The sequence below is a fragment of the Panthera tigris genome, chromosome D2 (assembly GCF_018350195.1).
Source record: "Panthera tigris isolate Pti1 chromosome D2, P.tigris_Pti1_mat1.1, whole genome shotgun sequence".
NCBI classification, from domain to species: Eukaryota; Metazoa; Chordata; class Mammalia; order Carnivora; family Felidae; genus Panthera; species Panthera tigris.
This window is the reverse complement of record NC_056670.1, coordinates 39294564-39314811: the sequence shown is the minus strand read 5'-3', so window position 1 is coordinate 39314811 and position 20248 is coordinate 39294564. Positions and strand designations below refer to the sequence as shown.

Sequence of the window (20248 nt, the reverse complement as noted above, 5' to 3'; positions counted from 1 at the left end):
TAATAAGGGGTTAATATCCAAGATATATAGGAACCCATGCAACTTGATTAGCCAAAACAAATAACCCGATTTAAAAATAGGCAAAGGACCTGAACAGATATTTTTTCTTCAAAAAGACATTCAGATGGCCAACAGGTATGTGAAAAAGTGCTCAACATCATTAATCACCAGGGAAATGCAAATCAAATGACACAATGAGGTGTCACCTCACACCTGCTAGAATGTCTATTATCCAAAAGACCAGGGGTGCCTAGGTGGCTCAGTTAAGCAGGCGACTTCGTCTCAGGTCATGATCTCATGGTTTGTGAGTTCGAGCCCCGCGTCAGGCTCTGCACTGACCGCTCAGAGCCTGGAGCCTGCTTCAGATTCAGTGTCTCCCTCTCTCTCTGCCCCCCACCCTGCCCCATTCATGCTCTGTCTCTCAAAAAACAAATAAACGGGGACATCTGGCTGGCTCACTCGGTTAAGCGTCCGACTTTGGCTCAGGTCATGATCTCGTAGTTTGTGAGTTCAAGTCCCACATCGGGCTCTGGGCTGACAGCCTGGAGCCTGGACCCTGCTTCGGATTCTGTGTCTCCCTCTCTCTATGCCCTTCCCCAGCACTCACTCTCTCTCAAAAATAAATAAACATTAAAAAAAAAATGAATAAACGTTTAAAAAATTAAAAAGACAAAAGATACCAAGCATTGGCAAAGATGGGAAGAAACTAGCACCCTCATATACTGCTTGTGGAAATGTAAAACGGTACAGTCACTTTGGAAAACAGTATGGCAGTTACTCTAAATGCTAAACATAGTTACCATATGACCTAGAAATTCCACTCCCAAGAGAACAGAAAAATACGTGCACACAAAAACCCACCAATGTTCACAGCAACATTATTCATAATAGCCAAAAAGTAGAAACAACCCAAAGGTCCATCAGCTAACAAATGGATAAACAACATGGTGGCACATGCCTACATTCAAATTTTATTCAACCACAAAAAGGAATGAAGTACTGACCCAAACTACAACATGGCTGGACTTGAAAGCATGCTGAATGAAAGAGGTCCGACACAAAAGGCCACGTAACGCATGATTCAATTTATAAGAAATATCTGTAATAGGCGAATGCATAAGGACAGAAATTACATCAGTGGTTTCCAGAGGCATGGCAAGAGAAGGAATAACCAATGTGTACAGAGTTTCTCTTTGCAGTGACGAAATGTTCTGGAACTAATAGTGGTGAAGCCTGCACAACGTAGCGAGTATACTAAAAGCCACTGAATTGCACACCTTAGAACGGTGAATTTTATGTCATGTGAATTGTATTTCAATTTTTCTAAGGTCTGTTTGAGGACTCTGGCATGTGGTTGAGAAAAGCTCGAGGACCAGAAGGCTGGCGAGTAGAAGTCACCCCACATCTCCGCTCTCCCTGCTGCGGGCCTGGTTCCAATCATCTCTAATGTGTACCTCGGCAACAGCCGCCTCCTCCCTCTCACTCCCAAGCCCACTTCTGGATGCTTCCCACTGTCCACCTGCATGAACCATGCCTTTTTATTTTCCATAGTTTTTGATGTTTTCACACCTGAACCCAGAGAGACTGCCCCTCGCAGAGTTAGCCAAGTCCCAAAGATACTAAAGGGCTCGTGTGCAAGTGTGCCTTTCATTTGTAAACCAGCCAATCAAAAACCTACATCCCAACCATTTCCTTTATCTCGTTCTTATACTCTGGGTCACTATCCACATGCCCCCATCACCCCAGAGCCAGGTGTCAGGCAACCAGAGACGGCCCCTATGCCCCAGAGACTGCAGAAATTATTCAAGCCCGGCCAATTCTAAACCTGCTTACCCTGCCTGGCCCCTCCCTTTCCCAAGCAAACCACAGCGAAGACTCTGGCCCACACTGTCCCCTGGCTCCCACAGCCTCCTGACTGGCCCCAGGCCTTCCCCCACGTAGCCCCGCCCCCTCGAGTAAAAACTGCCTCCTGCAAGATCCACATCTCCACATCTGCATGTGACACCAGACCTGATTCAAACGAACCCCGAGCACATATTGAAACACCACCTTGCAAATCTGGTCCCGCCTTCCCTCTCCCACCTAACTTCTCGCCACCGACAGCCTCCAAGCCTTTTTGCCACCCCCGTACATCTCCACCCTCCTGAGCACCCCACACTCTGGTCACCATGCCTTTACACCTGCTGGGGTCTCCATCTCCTACGCCCTCTCCCTCCTCCACTTGTTTGCCTCAGTTGTTCCTGTGCCCCCCCCATCAAGCTCCACTCCGTAATGCTGCGTCTGGAAGCCCGCCAGGATCGCCACTCTCTGTTCCAGCAGTACGTGCTACTTTCCCCCTCCAAGCCCGTCGCCTGTGAGTCTGGCCCATGAGTCCCTCCAAGATAAGCACCATGAACCCTCATTTCTGGATGCCTAGGGGTTGGCCAGTGAAGTACTGGTTAATGTAGGGTTTCGTTTTTTAGTGTAAGAAATCTCCCCCCTAGGCTGAGAGCCCTTACCCTCTGGGTCCTCGGCAGGGCCGCGCGCGTGGATGGCCCCGACTAAAGGCGTGTGGGCCGCGCGCAAGAGCAAACCGGAAGGAGGACGGGGCACAGACACAAGTGGGAGGAGGGTGGGCGGGGAGGCAGGCCCGACTACTCACGCTGCTCCTCCCACTCGCGCTCCTCCTTCTCGCTGGCGTGGCTCTGCAGCTGGGCTTGCTTCAGGGTCCAGTAGAGTTCCTTCGCCCTCTGCTCTTCCTGGAGGCGAATCTGCTCCTCTCCCCGCTTCCGCTCCTCTTCCTCTTTCCTCTAAAATATCATGGGGACAGAAGGGCGTGAGGTCACGAGAGAGAAGCGCCCCTGTGCGGCTGAGCAGGGCTGAGCCGATGCGCGGCGGGGCGGGGTGGGCCGGCCCGGGAGGTGGCGGCGGCTCAGTTTCCGGCTCTGAAGCATGAAATGGCAACAGTTCGTTAGGCCTAATCCAGGCAGCGGGAAGGATCAAATGGGTAAAACCACATGGAACAATGTGTAGACTCTAAAGCTTTCTGCAAAGAAAAGGGGACGCTGGGCCATCTTGCATTGTGGGGGGGAAGGCGGGTAAGTACCCGTCTTCCTGGGGGCCAGTGAAGCAGGATAGGACCATGTCCTAACCTTATGTCCGAATAAGGTATTTCAGAGACAAGCAGGGTTGCCCCACTTCTGCAATTGTTGTCCCTCTTTTAATCTCCAAAAGGGCTGTGTGTGTGTGTGTGTGTGTGTGTGTGTTTTCCTCTACCTTTGGTCAAATGTGCATTATATGCCAAAGGTTCATTTAAAAAACCAGCCAGTCTATGGGGTGCCTGGGTGGCTCAGTCGGTTAAGCATCTGACTTCCGCTAGGGTCATGATGTCACGGTTTCTGAGTTCAATCCCCACCTTAGTCTCTGTGCTGACAGCTCAGAGCCTGGAGCCTGCTTCGAAGTCTGTGTCTCCCTCTCTCTCTCTCTCCCCTCCTCTGCTCATGCTCTGTCTCTCTCTGTCTTTCAAAAATAAACATACATACATACATAAATGGAAAAAAAAAAAAAAAAACACCAAGTCTCAGGGTGCCTGAGGGTGGCTCAGTTGGTTAAGCATATGACTTCGGCTCAGGTCATGATCCCATTGCTTGTGGGTTCGAGTCCTGCATCCGGCTCTGTGCTGATAGCTCACAGCTACGAGCCTGGAGCCTGCTCCAGATTCTGTCTCGGTCTCTTTGCCCCTCCCCCTCTCAAGCTGTCTTTGTCCTCTCTCTCTCTCTCTCTCTCTCTCAAATAGACATTTAAAAAAATTTTTTTTAATACAATAAAAACCGGCAAGTCTCCAAACCACTTCACCCCAACCTACCCCACCCTTCTCCAGTGTCCAGAGGCCACCATTCTCCCTTATTTTGGCGGCTCCTTCGTGTGATTACATCTCCGTCTGCCTAATGCGGCTAATATTTTGATGTATCAATTCTAGGTATTAAACAACTGCCTTTCATTTTTGCTTCATGACTATTTAGCACTAATGTTTCTCACACAGGTACACACCCAAACTTTCCCTCTCCTCATCCTCACAATGTCGACATCACTCTCTGTGGTGAAATCAAGGAGTCAGACTAAATATGGCTCACCGCAAAGCCAGAGTGGGGCGCTGTGATGTTCTTTAGCCTTCTACCACAATCTCTGAAACGTGGGTATATGTCTCACAACCTACAATCCGCCTTTTTCATGGGCAACGGTTTTTTCTTAAAATGATGATTGACAAGTCATTACTTAACTAATAATGGCATCTTATATTTAGTAAAACATGGTAGTATGATGGCTGTTTCTTTCCTGAGTTTATAATTGTTTTATCCTGAAGTTGAATATTGAGTTTTCCCAAACTTCTCTAAGACCTGTGGTAGATCTTTCTCTGTGTTTATTATTTTTTAAAGATTTTTTAAAATGTTTATTTATTTGAGACAGAGAGAGAGAGAGAGAACACTAGTTGGGGAGGGGCAGAGAGAGAGAGAGAGAGGGACAGAGGATCTGAAGCAGGCTCTTTGCTGACAGCAGAGGGCCCGATGCGGGGCTTGAACTCACGAACCGTGAGATCATGACCTGAGCCGAAGCCGGACGCTTATCCAACTGAGCCACCCAGGTGCCCCACTGTGTTTATTATGATAACAGATAAACAACAGTTACTGTTTTTCCAGGATCATCACTGCCCCCAGATGCCAGCCTCCCTTTTTCTCCCAACTCAACTGGTTGTTACCGGAGTCTCCTGTCTGTCCACCCACCAGGGACTCATTTCTCAGCCCTCCCTGAGTTGAAGCTCTTGTTTCTTTGTTCCTTGTTCTTTTTCTGGCCCCTTCGTCATTTGGCAGCAACAGGACTTCTCAGCTATGGACGCACAGAGAGACACTCACTGAGTCTTAGCTGAAAACATCTATATGCTGCCCTCAGATATAACAGCTCATTTGGCTGAGCATAGAATTTAATTAAAAATCATTTTCCTAAAGCAGAATTTAGAAGACTTTACCTCCTAGCATCCAGTACTGCCACTCGGATTCTCAATCTTCTGCATGAGATATTAATTTTTCTCTTTATCGCTGACATTCTGAACGTAGTTACATGATGTGCCTTGGTGGCGATTTTCTTTCATTGACTGTGCCAGGCACTCAGGTAACTTTCTGCCTGAAGTCTCAGATCTTTCCAGTCTAATATACCTTGGCTTAGAATTTCTTGGATAATTTCTTCTCCTCTCACTGTTTTTCTTTCTAGAACTCCTGTTTGTCAAATGCTGGACTCCTTGACTTGATCCTCTTGGTGCCTTATCATTTCTCTCTTATTTTCCGTCTCCTGTCTTTGCTGTTCTACTTCCTGGTTGATTTCACTGACTTTCTTGTCTAAATCTGCTACTACATTTTTTATTTCAAGCACTGCATTTGTAATCCCCAAGCCCTCCTTCTTATTCTTTGGTCGTTCTTTTTGGCTTCATTGCACCCTGTTCTGGTTTCATCCCTGTTATGAGTGTAATGTTTCATCTCTGAGGATGTTAGAGCTTTTTCTCCCCTATATTCTGATTTAGATCTATTTCCTCTGTTTTTTGTTTTTTATTTTCTTTAAAGTGTGTTTTATGTGATGCTTGTCATTCATGTTGGAGGCTTTCCTCAGATGTCTGATGTTTCCTGGCTGTCTATTCATATTCAAGAGAGAAAATAACTACACAGAGGCTCAGTATATAGACAGGACTTCTTTGAGAGGTGGGCTCCACTCTAGGATGAATGGACAAGGAATCAGCCATTTCGCTGGGGAACGCTCAAGTATCTAGAAGTCCTTTCTCAGAGATTATCCTACCTGAGTGATGTCTGACCACCAGCATACCAGAAGTCTGTGGGGGAGGCAGGCTGCAGGCAGGACAGCCCTTAGACCCTAGCAAGCAGAACCCATGGCCCACACCTCATATTTCATAGGAACACCATGCTTTGAAATGTCTTCTTTGCAAACATCCCTCTCAGGTCCCCCCCAGGAATGGCCACAGAGTCCTCCCAGGATTGGCAGGGGCAGCAGTGGAATCCAGGTAAGGTACTCCAAGTCCAGACCAGCTCCTGCATGACCCCTAGTGTCCATTTCTCCCCCTCGGTGCTCTCTGACCCTTCCTTCGTGAAAGGTGTTAACCATATGCCCCATAGGGGCTCCAGGATTCATTTATGGAGTCATCCTGGAGCCTGACGGCCAGGCCATGGTTCCAGGAGGGTGACCTGGCAAGCAGATGAAACCTGCCAGCTAGCATGGTATTTTCTTTTTTTTTTTTTTTTTTTAATGTTTATTTATTTTTTTTGAGAGAGAGAATAAGAGAGAAGGAGGGGCAGAGAGAGAGGAGAATGCCAAGCAGGCTCTGCACTGTCAGTACAGAGCCGGATGTGGGGCTTGATCCCGAGAACCGTGAGATCATGACTTTAGCCAAAATCAAGAGTTGGACGCTTAATTGACTGAGCCACCCAGGTGCCCGCAGCACCATATTTTCATCACAGGATCGCATGCGATTAGGTCACCAGAACAGAGCTAACAGGCTGATTTTATGTGGCTCAAGTTAATAATTTATTATAAACAAAGACACCATGCAGAAATACCTGCGGCCCTGTGCATCCTAGGGGAATCCTGGCTGCAGGTCCCACTGCATGTGTTCAGACCTTTACTGTTTCCCATCTGCCCCTGGCCTGCTCTCGCCACTCTGCCTGACACACTGAGCTCTGGACCCCTGCCAGCGCCCCATCTCCTTCCGCTTGGAGGGAGGGATGTAGCAGCCTGGAAGAAATGGATGAAAATGGGGACATGGGGGTCTAGCCGCACCACAGAGAAACTGAGCCAGTCTGAGCTCCCCTCGCCATAGTCCCTGGTGCCTCCGGGTCCTGAGCCCGTGTGGATCCAGACCAATACAGCTTACCTACTCACCCTCTTCCTGCAGGCACCCCACTGAACCCCTCCCCACTCCCCCTCCCGGCAACCAAACTCTGGTGAATATTTTCTCATCTGTTCTCTCTTCTCGTCTTCTATCTCCTTGTGCTTTAGAACTTTCTCGGTCCTTTGCTACTATTTTAATGGATCAACAAGAGAAAAAAAAAAGATAACTCAGTTTTAATCCCTCATTTAATAAAGACAAAGTTTTTTGTTTCTTCTGAAATGGTATAAATTAAGGTTTTTCCACTAATTCAAATCCATTTTTTAATCCTAAAGAATAAAATTTCCACTTCCAAATGAGCCACTCTCAAGAGTTGGGAATTAGGGCTAAAGAAGGCAAGTGGCTTCATGTAGTCACTCACCAAACACAAAGCACCTAGAGGCTCAGGCCGGCATCAGGCTGTGGGCTCTGGGGACACAGCCATGGGCATGACGCACACAGGCCCCACCCTCAGAGCTCACCTTCCAGTGCGTGAAACACACCAGACAAATAAAAATCAGGAAATGCCAGAGAATAATAAACAGTGTGCAAAGAATTAAAACAGGGTAAGTGACAGAATTTAGGAAGCTACTTTAGGCTGTGTGACCAGAAGCCCTCCTAGAAGGGACAATGTGATCTGATAACCAAACAATAAGGAAGAATATTGGTAAGTAAGTACTGGGGAAAAGAAATTTCCGGGCAGAGAAAAACCACACACACAATAGGGCCAGCATTGCAAATGGGTTTGCCATGTTTGAGTACAGAATCATCTACCGTGTTTGAAAGAAGAAAAGTGAAAATGCTATCTTTGATGAGTTCAAGAAGCCATCTGACGTCCCCAGAGGCCTGCTGTTAGCAGCAGGATGCGTGTGCCTGGGCTTCAGGGCAAGTTCAGCTGAAGATACTGGCTGAGAAGCCATCTGCAGAGGGATGAAGTGTCTCAGCCACAGGACCTAATGCTATCCCTGAGAGAAAGAATGCAGATCAAAAGAAAACAACCAAAGATAAATCACAGAGATGAAAGTACAGCATAGGGAATATAGTCAATAAAACCGTAATAATGTTGCATGGTGACGGATGGTGACCACGCTGATCGAGGTGAGCATTGCGTAATGCATAGAATGGTCGAATCAATATGTTGCACACCTGAAACTAACACTGTACCTCAATTACACTTCAATAATAACAGTCAAAAAGAGCGAGAGGGAGAGAGAACAACCAGAGTGTCTTGGGCCACTCCACCATTTAAAACTTGAGAGAAAGAGCTGGCGCCAGGAAAGGAGGCTGAGAAGGAAGGCCAACAGATAAGCTAAAAACCCAGAAGGGGTGATGTCTGTTGGAGAAGCCAATAGAAGAGAACATTTCAAGTAAAAGGGAGTGGTAAACTGAGCTGCAGGCCCAGAGACATCGAGACAGCGCAGAAGATAAGGACAGAGAAGCGACAAGGGAAGGCGGGTGGTGGCCACAGGATGTGATGGGAGAGCGAAAGTGGCCAAGGTAAGGGGAGGGGAAGGCAGCCATCCAGGCGACTGAGGGGAGGGAGTGGAATGACCGCAGGCAGCCCTTTAAGGACATCTGCAGACAAGCAGAGACAGGGATCAACAGGTGGAGGGGAGTGTGGGGTCAGGAGGGAAATAGCCTCAGGTGAGAAATGCTAGAGTCAAGACCAAAGTCGGCCTGGCTCCAAAGCAGAACAAGTGGGGTTTTAGCTCAAAGCCGTGAAAAAAACTCACCTCCGGCAATCACCAGCATGTCAGCAGAGCAAAAATCAGCCCCACGTGGGCACAGCATTACGGTGTACACAGCAGGTTTCCTGTGCCCCCACAGGGTCCCCCCATCTCTGACCAAGGAGGTCACATCACCCAACACACAGAGCGCCAGCCAAAATGGCGTCCACCCAGACACTTCAGATCCAGCACCTGCCCACGTCAGGTCTTCCAGGCGGGAAGGTCTTAGGGAAAGTACGGTCAGCCAAGACCTGTCAGAGTCAGAGGGGCTTCAGCCTCCTGGTCCTACTTTCTGATACAGACAAGGAGTGAATTGGCTTGCTGGGGTCCCATAGCAAAGTACTACAAACCAGGAGGCTTAAACAACAGACACTTACGAGCTATAGAGGCCATAACTCATCAATTAGAACACCCATTCGTCCGAGATCAAGGCGTGGGCAGGGCTGGTTTCTTCTGAGGCTTCTCTCCTTGCCTTCTAGATGGACCATCTTCTCCCTGTGTCTCCCTGTGTCTTCTCCCTGTCTTCTGTGGGCACACATGTCTGTGTCCAAATTTCCTCTTCTTATAAGGGCACCAGTCATACTGGATTAGGGCCCACCCTGAAGACCTCATCTTAACTTATGACCTTTCTAAAGACCTTACCTCTACATACACTTACATTCTGTGATGGTGGAAGTTAGGCCGTCAACATATGAGGCCCATAACAAAGAGTGCACCCCAGAGAAGGGTCATGACTGATGCTTGGCCTGACGTCCTCCAAATCCATCCATGTTGTCACAAATGGCAGGGTTTCCTTCTTTATTAAGACTGAATAATATTCCATCATATATATATAATATATAATATATAATATATATATAATATATATAATATATATATACTATATATAATATATATATAATATATATACTATATATATATATTATATATATATATACACACACATTACATACACATATATATGTACACATATACATTATGTATATATATCACATTTTATTTATCCATTCATTGATCAACAGACACTTAGATTGTGTTTGGTGAAAAGCTACAAAGTTTCAGTGATGCAGGATGAATAAATTCTGGAAATACAATGTACAGCATGGTACCTATAGTTAATACTATACTGTGTACTTGAAATCTGCTAAGAGAGCAGATGTTAAGTGTTTTCACCACACACGAAAACGGTAACCAGGTAAGGTGAGAGATGCGTTCATTATCTTGATTATGGTAATCATTTCACAATGTATGCATACACCAAAACATTGCACATCTCAAATATATACAATTTTTCTTTGTACATTGTAGCTCAGTAAAGGGGGGGGGGGTGATAATTACCAGCAAATAAATAAATACATAAATAAACGGCAGTGCCACTGTTCACTCAATCCTCTGCACCCACGAATGAACAACAACAGACTGGGAGTCGGAAAACAGCCTCCATCTCCAAGGAAAATAACTGGCCACTTACTGTGACAAAGACAAGCTTCTCACAGGGATGGGGACAACAAAAGGAAACATTTTGCACCTACAGATAAAGAGCACTGCATCCTTCCCTCCAGGGTCTTGCTGAAATGACTCACCCCTCACAGCTGAAATTGTCTGAAAAGCTCTCCCTGTTTGGGGCTGCTTTCAGAATCCTTCGTCTCCTCCATGAGCCCCAGTGAAAAGTCTATCTTTAAATTTAGCAGCCACAGGCCAAGGCAGCCAAAAGGCGACTATGAAAACACTCCCTTCCACATTAGGAATGGATGCCTTTTTCTGGCAGGCCCAAAGCCCTCTGAGCCATCCGGCTTATTCAATCCCCCTTCTCCTGATAACCCATCAGTAACAGCCACCACAGGAGCCCCCAGAGGCCCGGGTCCGCCCCACCCCGATGGAAAATGTCACGGAGACAGATGCTTTTCTGGAAGGCATAGTCGCTTTTGTTGTGTTGGGGAGCAAGCAGTCCTGTCCCCTTCAAGGATCCTTCCTGCGGCACTAAGAATCAGACTGACGTGAGACAGATTAACAGGAGAAAATCAGATTTAATAACAGATATACAAGGAAAGCACACGGATACGGAAATTCCAAAGACCATCAGGCAAAATGAGGGATCTGTGTCATCCTGAGCTTAGGAGAGGCGATAGGGGTCTGGAACTTCAAAAGAAAAGAATGCACCTCACAGGGTGATAAAGAGATGAGCAGCTGTTTGGTAATTAGATGTCTGCCCTGCCATACAGATGGGTCACTCAGATAAAATTTATCACTGTTAATAACCCTCATTCTGGAAAACAGCCCCCACTGAGATTCTTCTATGTGGTTGGAGGGAGGGGTGATAGTTTCTCCTGAGACCTCAGGGTCTCAATTGCCTTCAGCTCAAAACAGTCCACATGCCAAAGTGGCACATTCCAGGGGCGGGAGGGCTGTCCCAAACCCTTCAGTTGTTCATCTGGCCCAAATAATACCATCATGCTTTTCAAGATGAGGTACACCAAAAGGGCAGGGCCAGGCCTGTATCATTTATTCCCCCATCAACAGCCCCCAGCACAGAGCCTGGCAGATAGCAGGTGCTCCATAAACACTGACTGGAGAAGCAAGTGAACAAGTGAAGGTAAGACAGGGCTTGTGATGATTGTCGAAAGGCGAAGCGTAAACTGTATCATGTCGTCCTATCGATGCCAGCCTTCTCCAAGAGAAACTCAGATAAAGTCTACAACTTTCTAGAGAAAATTGAAAAGTGGAAAGTGTCCCCACCATTTATATAATCCTTTTGGAAATAAGGTGGGGATAGTTTCTGTAGTCATACAAGATGTCACGAAGGGCCAAAATGAACTACAACCTTAAAGGAGAAAGAAAAAACAAAGAGCGTGGTGGCCTTTCCCATTACCAGAAAATGGGAAAAAAAATTAAAGGGCAGTCTAACTCTATCAACCCATGCCTGTTCCTTATCAGGAACACTGGCAGGAGGTGGGAGGGGAGGGAGACTAAGACAGAGTGAGAGAGAAGGAGCCTTATTGTCCGTGTTCTGCGGTCTTAAGCAGAGACAGAAGCAGCCAAAAGCAGTTTTATGAGTTAAGAAAGCAGAGAAAATATGCAAATTATATCTGGCCTCCTGATCCCCTTTTTTACTAAAGGAACATTTTCATATGCATTGTAAATTGCATTCCAATGGTGCCAGCCACAACAGAATGGTTTTTAAAAACAGGTTTCCAGCTGTCTGTATCTTCTATTTTGAAGTTCCCTCTTTAACCTGACACAAGATTCTGGGATTTTTTTTCCTCCCCATTTTCTCCAAGGAATTTTCACTATTATCTGTCCTATAAGCAGGAGGATTTCAAGAACCTGCCTGCATCCTCCACACCGGTAGCCGGAAGTGAACCCAGCCAGCCCCCCTCCACCAGCAGGCTTCCCATCCAGCGTCTCCCCTCTCCTCCAGCCCCCACCCCAAATTCCCCTTCTAGAGAACCACATTGGCCCAGCCAGCCCAAGCACATTCTCTTCCCCCCAAGCCTACTCTGCCTTCCCAGATCTCCATAGCAACAGGGTGGCACCCTGTCCCTACTCCTCAGCCTGGGGCTCTGATGTCTTTGCTCTTTGGGTTCCCCCCATCCCGGCATCTAACTGATGCCAAGCCTTGCCGATTTCACCTCCATTTCTCTGTGTCCATCCCCCTGAATCTCACCATAGTCACACTCAGCAGTTCCCACTTTGACCACTGGCCTCTCCCTCTCACCATGCCTTCAGCACTTGAATCATAACCATCACCACCAGGTACTCTCACTGAACTTGATCTGGCCATGTCCCTCTGCTTCAAGATCCTCACAGCTCCGCTCTGCCCGCAGGGAACTGTCTGCTTCTTTATGGTAGCACCCAAGGGCTCCACAGCCTACCTTGCCAGATCCCTGTCTGGCTTCCCCCATCACTTTTTCCTCTCCCACCAGCGGACCATTCAGGATTCCACATATCTCCTGTCCATTTCCCATCTCTGCTCACACCCGGATGTGTACAGGTGCTCCACTGAGCTCCATCATAGTCCCCCAGGCATGGTGGGGGCTGAAGGATACTCCCAGAGTTATCTCCTTCTCTCCCCTGGCACCCTCTACGCTTGAGGAGAGGAGGGAGTTTATAACTACCACCATCACTTCCCCCAAACAACCTGCACTCAGGTTCTCAGGGAAAGGGGGAAAAATGTACGAAATTAAACGAACGTTGTTGGCGTATGCCTGCATGCGAGCCTCACGTCAGGTTAGAGTCTTGGTTGTTGAAAGACACAATAAAAATTATCTAAGCCAATCTCTAATCCAGTGCGGAAATCCCTTTGGCGAAACTGATCCGGTTGTCTATTACCAAGTAACAAACTACCAGAAAACATAATGGCTTAAAACAACAACAATCTTATTTGCCCGTGGTTCCATAGGTTAATCCGAGGCATCCGAGGCCAATCATTTGGTTGGGGTCATTCACTGGAAGAACCAAGAAGATTCCACTCACGTGTCTGGTGCCTCAGTGCTCCCCCCCCACAGCCCCTTTCTCTCTGCCTGGCTTGCCTGGGTTTCCTTACAGAGTGATGGGCTAAGGTCATAGGGCTTCTCATAGGGGCAGCTTCCAAAAGTGAGCATCGCAAGAGGGGCCGAAGCTACAAATCTCCTGTATCCTGTCCCCAAATGTTACACAGAGTCATTTCTACTGCACTCTACCGATCAAAGCTAGTCACAAGGCCAGAGCAGACTCAAGGGAAGAGCAGTTTCAAAGAGAGACATGGCAAAGAACTTGCCACCGGCCGTATTTAATCCACCACAGAAACTTTTCAGATACCATTTCAGCCCATGGTAAGCGGTTCCTGCAATGAAGATCTCATCACAATACAAGGGTAGCTCACTTACAGACAGCTCTGACAGGAAATATCCTAGTTCATAAACCTGGCCCTTCCCACTCCAGAGTCCATGTGCTGGTGTTCCTGTCAGACATTGCCCTGATGAGCCCCACCAGGGCCTCACAGATACAACCTGCAAGTCTGAGGCTTTTCAAAATCAGATATGCCAAATCAGAATCCGAATGTGAGTACTGACGTGTAAACATTCACATTCAGCAAGTTAATTCTTAAAACAAAAACAGACATATAATTACCATGGCCTTCTTGGGAAATAACACCAAAAGTCTGCGTTTGGGTTCCTTAGTGAACCTCATGGCTTTACCGAGCCCTCCATGAACGTCCACACAGAGCGCCCCACAACGTATCACCTCTCTCTCTCTCACTGAAGTTCTCAAGGAGGAGTTCAACCCGAAAATCTCTGAGAACTCATTCCCTCTGGAATCTCCTTGTGAAATAAATGAACCCCAGGACCCCAGCTCCAAGGAGCCACCCTCCCAGTATCTGGGACTCAGCCCACCTCTGGGAAGGAGGGGGGCCAGAGACTAGAACACGTGATTCTTGCTGTTAGAGATACACAGAAAGTGTTGGTTTTCTTCCCCAGCAGACTTGAACAACCATAAGCAAAATCCAACGATACAAACTGAACATCTCTCCACTATGGATTGACTGGATTATGGATACTATCATGGAATTACTGTTCATTTCAACAGGTGCGATCAGGATTGTCCTGGCTACCCAGGGGCAAAGGTACTCAGTCGTGGGAGAGGCACGCTGAAGTACATAGTGTGTGATCAGCAGTCAGCAGACTAAGGCTCCCAGATCTGCCCCCTGCTATTTAAAATAAAGTCTTGTTAAAGGACAGTCACCCCCATTTGCTTACATATTGTCTGTAGCCATGTTTGTGCTACAATGGCCTGGTTGAGGAGTTGTGACAGAGACAGTGTGGCCGACAAAGCCTAAAATATTAGCTATCTGCACCTTTACCGAAAATAGTTTGCTAACCCCTTGGCTGGAGGATATGATGTCTACAGCTTCCATTCAAATTGTTTAGCGAAACAATTTAGCAGTAGCAACAAAAATGTACATACGTAGATATGTGTGTGTATATATACGTCTGCGTATAGATAGACGCAGATATAGAGGAAGAGGAGGAAAGAGAATGAAAATTGGACAAGGCATCAATAACTGGTGAATTTCAGGGGAGAACACACGAACATTTGTTTTTTTCTCTCATTGTTGCTGCAAGTCTGAAATTGCTTTTAACATTTATTTATTTTTGAGACAGAGAGAGAGAGAGCATGAACAGGGGAGGGTCAGAGAAAGAGGGAGACACAGAATCTGAAACAGGCTCCAGGCTCTGAGCTGTCAGCACAGAGCCCGACGCGGGGCTTGAACCCACGGACAGTGAGGTCATGACCTGAGCCGAAGTCGGACGCTTAACCGACTGAGCCACCCAGGCGCCCCTGAAATTGCTTTTAAATCGTATGTTTTGAGAGTAAATGAATCTCCTAAAAATGTATATATTATGCAAGGGAAAATTAAATAAGATCAATAGCAATGTAAATATATAAGCAGCAATTGCAATAGGTTTTAAAGTAATGAGAACAATCTTCACGATAGCAACAAAAAATATTCAACCTAAGGTTTACGTAGAAAAGAAACGTGGAGCATTTAAATAAAACAATAAACTTCGCCCAGTTCCAAAAGACGGAGGCACCATGCATATATATAAGTTATTGTGCATGTTTGGGATTGGGTGGACGGTGCATAGAGAGGTGTTTCAAAAATTTTTATCAAAGACAAAAAGAAGCTTTGAGTAACAGGAAGAAGACACCACACCCTGAAAAAGAAGACTGAACGAGAAATACATCTCTAACGCAGATGTAATTCCAATGAAAATCACCGTGTGTTTTTTTGTTGTTTCGGGGAGGAGGACGGCGACATGATGATTCAGATGTATCTCTAGTGGGCCAAGAATGACTAAAATTAGCCAAGGACATTTGGAAAATGAAGAGCAAGGATAGGTTCTTCCCTGATAGCAGATGTTAAACTTCATTTTAAAAGCGACAATAATTAAATAAGTGAATCTGGTTCAGGAATGATCAATGAAGAAGAACCCATGAAGAGATCCAAAGGTAGGTAAGAAGAATCAAGGCAGCGAGTGCACTAAAAGAAGGGAGATGATATAATAAATGATGATGGGACAATTTGCTAACTACTTGGAAGAAAAACAAAGTTATAGCCCTATATCATACCACACTCTAAGGTGGAGGGAAATTGGGGCGCCTGGGTGGCTCAGCCGGTTAAGCATCTGACTTTGGCTCATCTCATGATCTCGCGGTTTGTGGGTTCAAGCTCCGCGTCGGGCTCTGTGCTGACAGCTCAGAGCCTGGAGCCTGCTTCTGATTCTGTCTCCCTCTCTCTCTCTGCCCCTCCCCCGCTCACGCTCTGTCTCTGTCTCTGAGAAATGAACAAACCTTAAAAGAAAAAAATTGAAGTGGAGGGAAATTAAGTGCAAAGAAATAAAATCATGAAAGACATAGAAAACAACGTAGATTAGTGTTTTATAAGCTTGTAGTGGCACAGATCTTTCTTAGCATGTAACAATAATTTTTAAAAGATTGATATAGGGGCGCCTGGGTGGCTCAGTCAGTTGAGTGTCTGGCTTCGGCTCAGGTCACGATCTCGCGGTTTATGAGTTCGAGCCCCACATCGGACTCTGTGCTGACGGCTCAGAGCCTGGAGCCTGCTTCGGATTCTGTGTCTCCCTCTCTCTGTACTCCTTCCCCACTCGTGCTCTCTCTCTCTCTCTCAAAAATAAATAAACATTTAAAAAAAAGATTGATATAGTTGGCTAATAAAACTTGTAATCTTTTGTACGTCCGAAAGCACTATAACCACAATTAAGAAAAAATAACACTGAGAAGAATATTTGCAACATAAATGATCTTAAGGGGCCATTGTTCTATCTAATCATTATAGGAAAAAATACTTTTAAAATGTTTAAATGTGCACATTCCATGAATATACAACTTATAAAATAATATCATTAATAGGATTCAGCAGATTATTATTTTCTTCTTTTCACTTATATGTATTTTTGAGTTTTCTACCCTCACCCCCAAAATGTGTTATTCCTGTAGGGGGAAAAAACGCAAAATAGGGACCAGGAAAAAAAATTTTTTTCAGGCAATCTTAACTTCTTACTAGAGCAGTGTAAATCTCCTTTACCAGCACTGAACTTTCCCAGCATGAATAGGTATGCAAGGTTCCCAACAATTTTCTGTCCGGGGCCAGAAAATGTGCATTTTTCATCTCCTTACATCCTCCAAAAATCTCAAATTGGGTGTTGTTATTACCCTAATATTATAAACAAGAACGTGAAGGCTCAGAGAAGTTCAGCAAGCTTCCCAAGGTCACGCAGCACTAACCAGTAGAACTGGAACTGGATGCCAGGCTGGTCTGACCACAAACTCAACACTTTCTAGGTCCCTTTGCAGGACCCTTCATTTGGAAGGCAGAAGATCTGAGTTCTGATCCTGGCTCAGTCCCCAGCTACTTGTCCTTGGCAAATCTCTTCCTCTGTCTAACCCTCAGTTTCCTCATCTGTCCAGTGAGAAGTGAATTGGCCCAACTGGTGTGTCAAATTCCTTCCTGCTCAGACATGTGAGATTTCTGCTCAGTGCCAACCAATGCTCAAACCAGAGGTGGGCGCCAGTAGCCTGGGAGCCTGCACAGGTGGCCACACACACGTTCCACGCACGGCCTCACCTTGAATTCCTCGTGGATGCGCTCCTCCAGGACTTTGGCAGCCTTACGGTCTTCCGTCTCCACTTTCCACTTCTCCGCCAGGATCCGGGCTTTCTCATTGGCCAGCGCATCCCGAAACTTCTTCGTGATTTCTGCCTCCTTCTGCCTCCTTCCAATAAAACACCAGCAGATATAAGCTCATGCAGGAGACTGAAGGACCACGTAACCACAGAGCTTCAAATAAAAACTATGAGCAACATTTCTGGGTCCATCAGAATGACAACTATCTAAGGTCAGCAAAACTCAATGTTGCCAAGTTGGAGAGAAACAGTCACCCTCCTGTAAGGGAGTGTAAATCAACAGAAGTGTCAGGAAGCCAGGGATAAAAAAAAAAAAAAAAAAAGACACAGAAATCCTATATCTCACTCAAGTTTACAAAGATGTAGGTAGAAGATGTTCATCAGAGAATTTTTATAACATAACAAATGGCGAACAACCTAAATGTCCATCAACAGGGCCAATAAATTGGGTTTCTCATGTAATAGGATACTATATAGTAGTCTTAAATAACACTGTGAATCTATATTAATCAATTTATCAAGGTGTGAATAAAGCAGTTTATAAAGCACGTGCTGCCTAAATGCTCACCGTGATTATCTCAGGCGGTGGGCGTTGAGTTGTTGTTACAATTTTACAACTAAAATATTGTTATTAAGGGGCGCCTGGGTGACTCAGTTGGTTAAGCGTCTGCTTTCAGCTCCGGTCACGATCTCACGGTTCGTGAGTTCGAGCCCCACACCGGGCTCTCTGCTGTGTGCGCAGAGCCCGCTTCAGATCCTCTGACCCCCTCTCTCTCTGCCCTCCCCCGCTTGTGCTTGTGCGCACTCTCTCTCTCTCTCTCAAAAATAAGTACATACATACATTAAATAAATGAATGAATGAATGAATAAATAAATAAATAAATAAATACTTAAAAAATAAAATAAAATATTGTCACTTATTTTATAGGGGGGGTAGGGGAATGTTGAAGTCAACCTCATACGGATTTCCGATAAAAAAAAAAAGGTAAAAAAGTTGTTTATGAAAGAAGTCTGACTCCAAATCTCACTGGGGGCTCAACTATGCACCTTGTGTGAGAAAGGCAGGTACGGTGAAGAGGAACAAGCAGCCACAAAGGTGAACCCAAACTCCTCTGCTGTCCCAGGGACAGCTCCGCGAGGAATAGAGGAAAAGCATGCCATCTGTATCATCGCAGTGAATCCAATCTATGTCCAGACGGAAAGGGTGTTGTTATGCCCGCACCACAGATGTGAAAACTGAGACCCCAGATCAGCTTACAAGTAACTGGTGGAGCCGGGATTTGAACCCACCAGACCTACCTGATGGAAGACTGGTGCTTTGGTCCCCTAATCTTAGCTGAGCTAAGAAAACGGCCAGCCAGCTGCCTGGCACCTCCCCCCTCCCACCCACAACCTAGCGTCCTGCGGCTTGGACCCACCGTAGGCTCTGTGTTCAGACCTGACCCGGTACCCGTCTGCACCTCTCACCAGAGCTCCTCGGCCTCCCTCTGTGCCTGCAGCCGCGCCCTCTCCGCAATCAGCTCCTCAGAGATCTCTTCGTAGGGCTTGTCGCCAGGGCCTTCTCCCATGATCCAGACCCAGACTTCACCATCTGCCCCCAGGAGCCACTGGATGTGCTTGTCACTCGCTGCCTCACAGCAGAAGGAGGCACCAGGAAGGAAGAAGAAACAGGTCTGAGTCCCAATTAGTACGGGAGGAGCTAGGTTGGCCGACGAGCACAACCTTCACACCTCTCTACAGAGCAGTGTCATCGACAAAGGCATTCCAGAGAGATACCGGCCGGCCCGAGTGCAATGCCACCTCCCTCTCTCCCTCCCTCCCCTTCACGGCTGCCAAAGCCGGTGCCCAAGGCTGGAACTGGTGTTGGAGGCCGAGCCCCTCTGAGATCTTCAGCAGACAGCGCACCAGTCCTTCCTCTCTCTCCCTCCCGTCCACTGGCTGGAAACGGGGAACGGAGATAGTGTTGCAAGATGAAGACGCTAGGCCCCTGACCCACATCAGCCTGTAACGTGAGGAAGAAATAAACCCGTGTTGTTTTAAGCCACTGAGATTTCTTGGTTTGCCGGCGGCAACAGACCCCAACGATTCCCGTGACTAAAATGCAAATCTGTCCCCAAAGCGGGGTAGTGCTGACACAGAAATGTAAACTATGTAATGCCATTGCCTTAGCAGGTTGCTGGCATTCAGCAGCAGGCTGAATGGATGGCCAGAGATCCATGCTATGCAAGGGCAAAAGACTTGATCAAATTGTCAGATGCTGTAACTGGAAAGGCAGACCCTCGTACCTTCTGACCTTGCCACTCTAAGGAAGACGCTAGAAAACAGAACATTGAGAGTGGGTGTTGGTTGCTAGCAGCTGTGTTCAGCAAGGTGTTAAGAGAAAGAAAGGAGTTCAAGAAAGGATTGAGTGCTTAGCAAATCAAAATGAAAGAAAATAGAGAGAATATAGAAATTTGGGACTTTGTAGGATTGGAAAAGCCACCTCTTTCTAGGGCCCAAATTACAAGAGATGGGATTTTTTTTTTTTTTAAGTTTTGCATGACAGAGCCTAATAAAACTTCTAAGGTGAATAAAATGACCTAAGGTACAGGTGGCCATGAGAATGTGCTCCGCAGACATCCAACTACAGACAGCATAACTGAGCAAACAGTACAGTCCCTGTGCTCTTGTGTTTGCCCATAGCCGTGCTTCCCAGAGGTGGCCCCAGTCTTTGACTCAGCATGGTGGGCCCATTCCTAGGGGACACCAGACCCTTCGGATGGGCAGCTTCCATGCAGCCTGGACAAGCTTCCCTTGGGCTGCATGGCTGCCTAGAACACCTCGTCCCCTCATCTGCCTTCCCTGCCTCCTTCACTCAAGGTCAGACTTGTGCTGCAGGGTGATGGTTCTCCCACACTCCTCCAGCACTCTTCCCCTTTCCCCCCACAGGCGT

At 46.7% G+C, this 20248-nt stretch overlaps 1 protein-coding gene across 1 annotated transcript in view; it reads right to left on the bottom strand.

Annotated features, from left to right (window-relative positions):
• Positions 1-18959, bottom strand: part of SH2D4B (SH2 domain containing 4B) — a 60246-nt gene extending 41287 nt beyond the window's left edge. The window contains exons 1-3 of the mRNA XM_042960260.1: positions 18784-18959; positions 17258-17405; positions 2642-2789 (exon numbers count right to left, since the gene is read on the bottom strand). Of these exons, the coding sequence (XP_042816194.1) occupies positions 2642-2789; positions 17258-17405; positions 18784-18884 (397 nt within the window). The 5' untranslated portion in view covers positions 18885-18959. The remainder of the gene's footprint in view (positions 1-2641; positions 2790-17257; positions 17406-18783) is intronic.
• Between the last annotated feature and the right edge of the window lie 1289 nt (positions 18960-20248).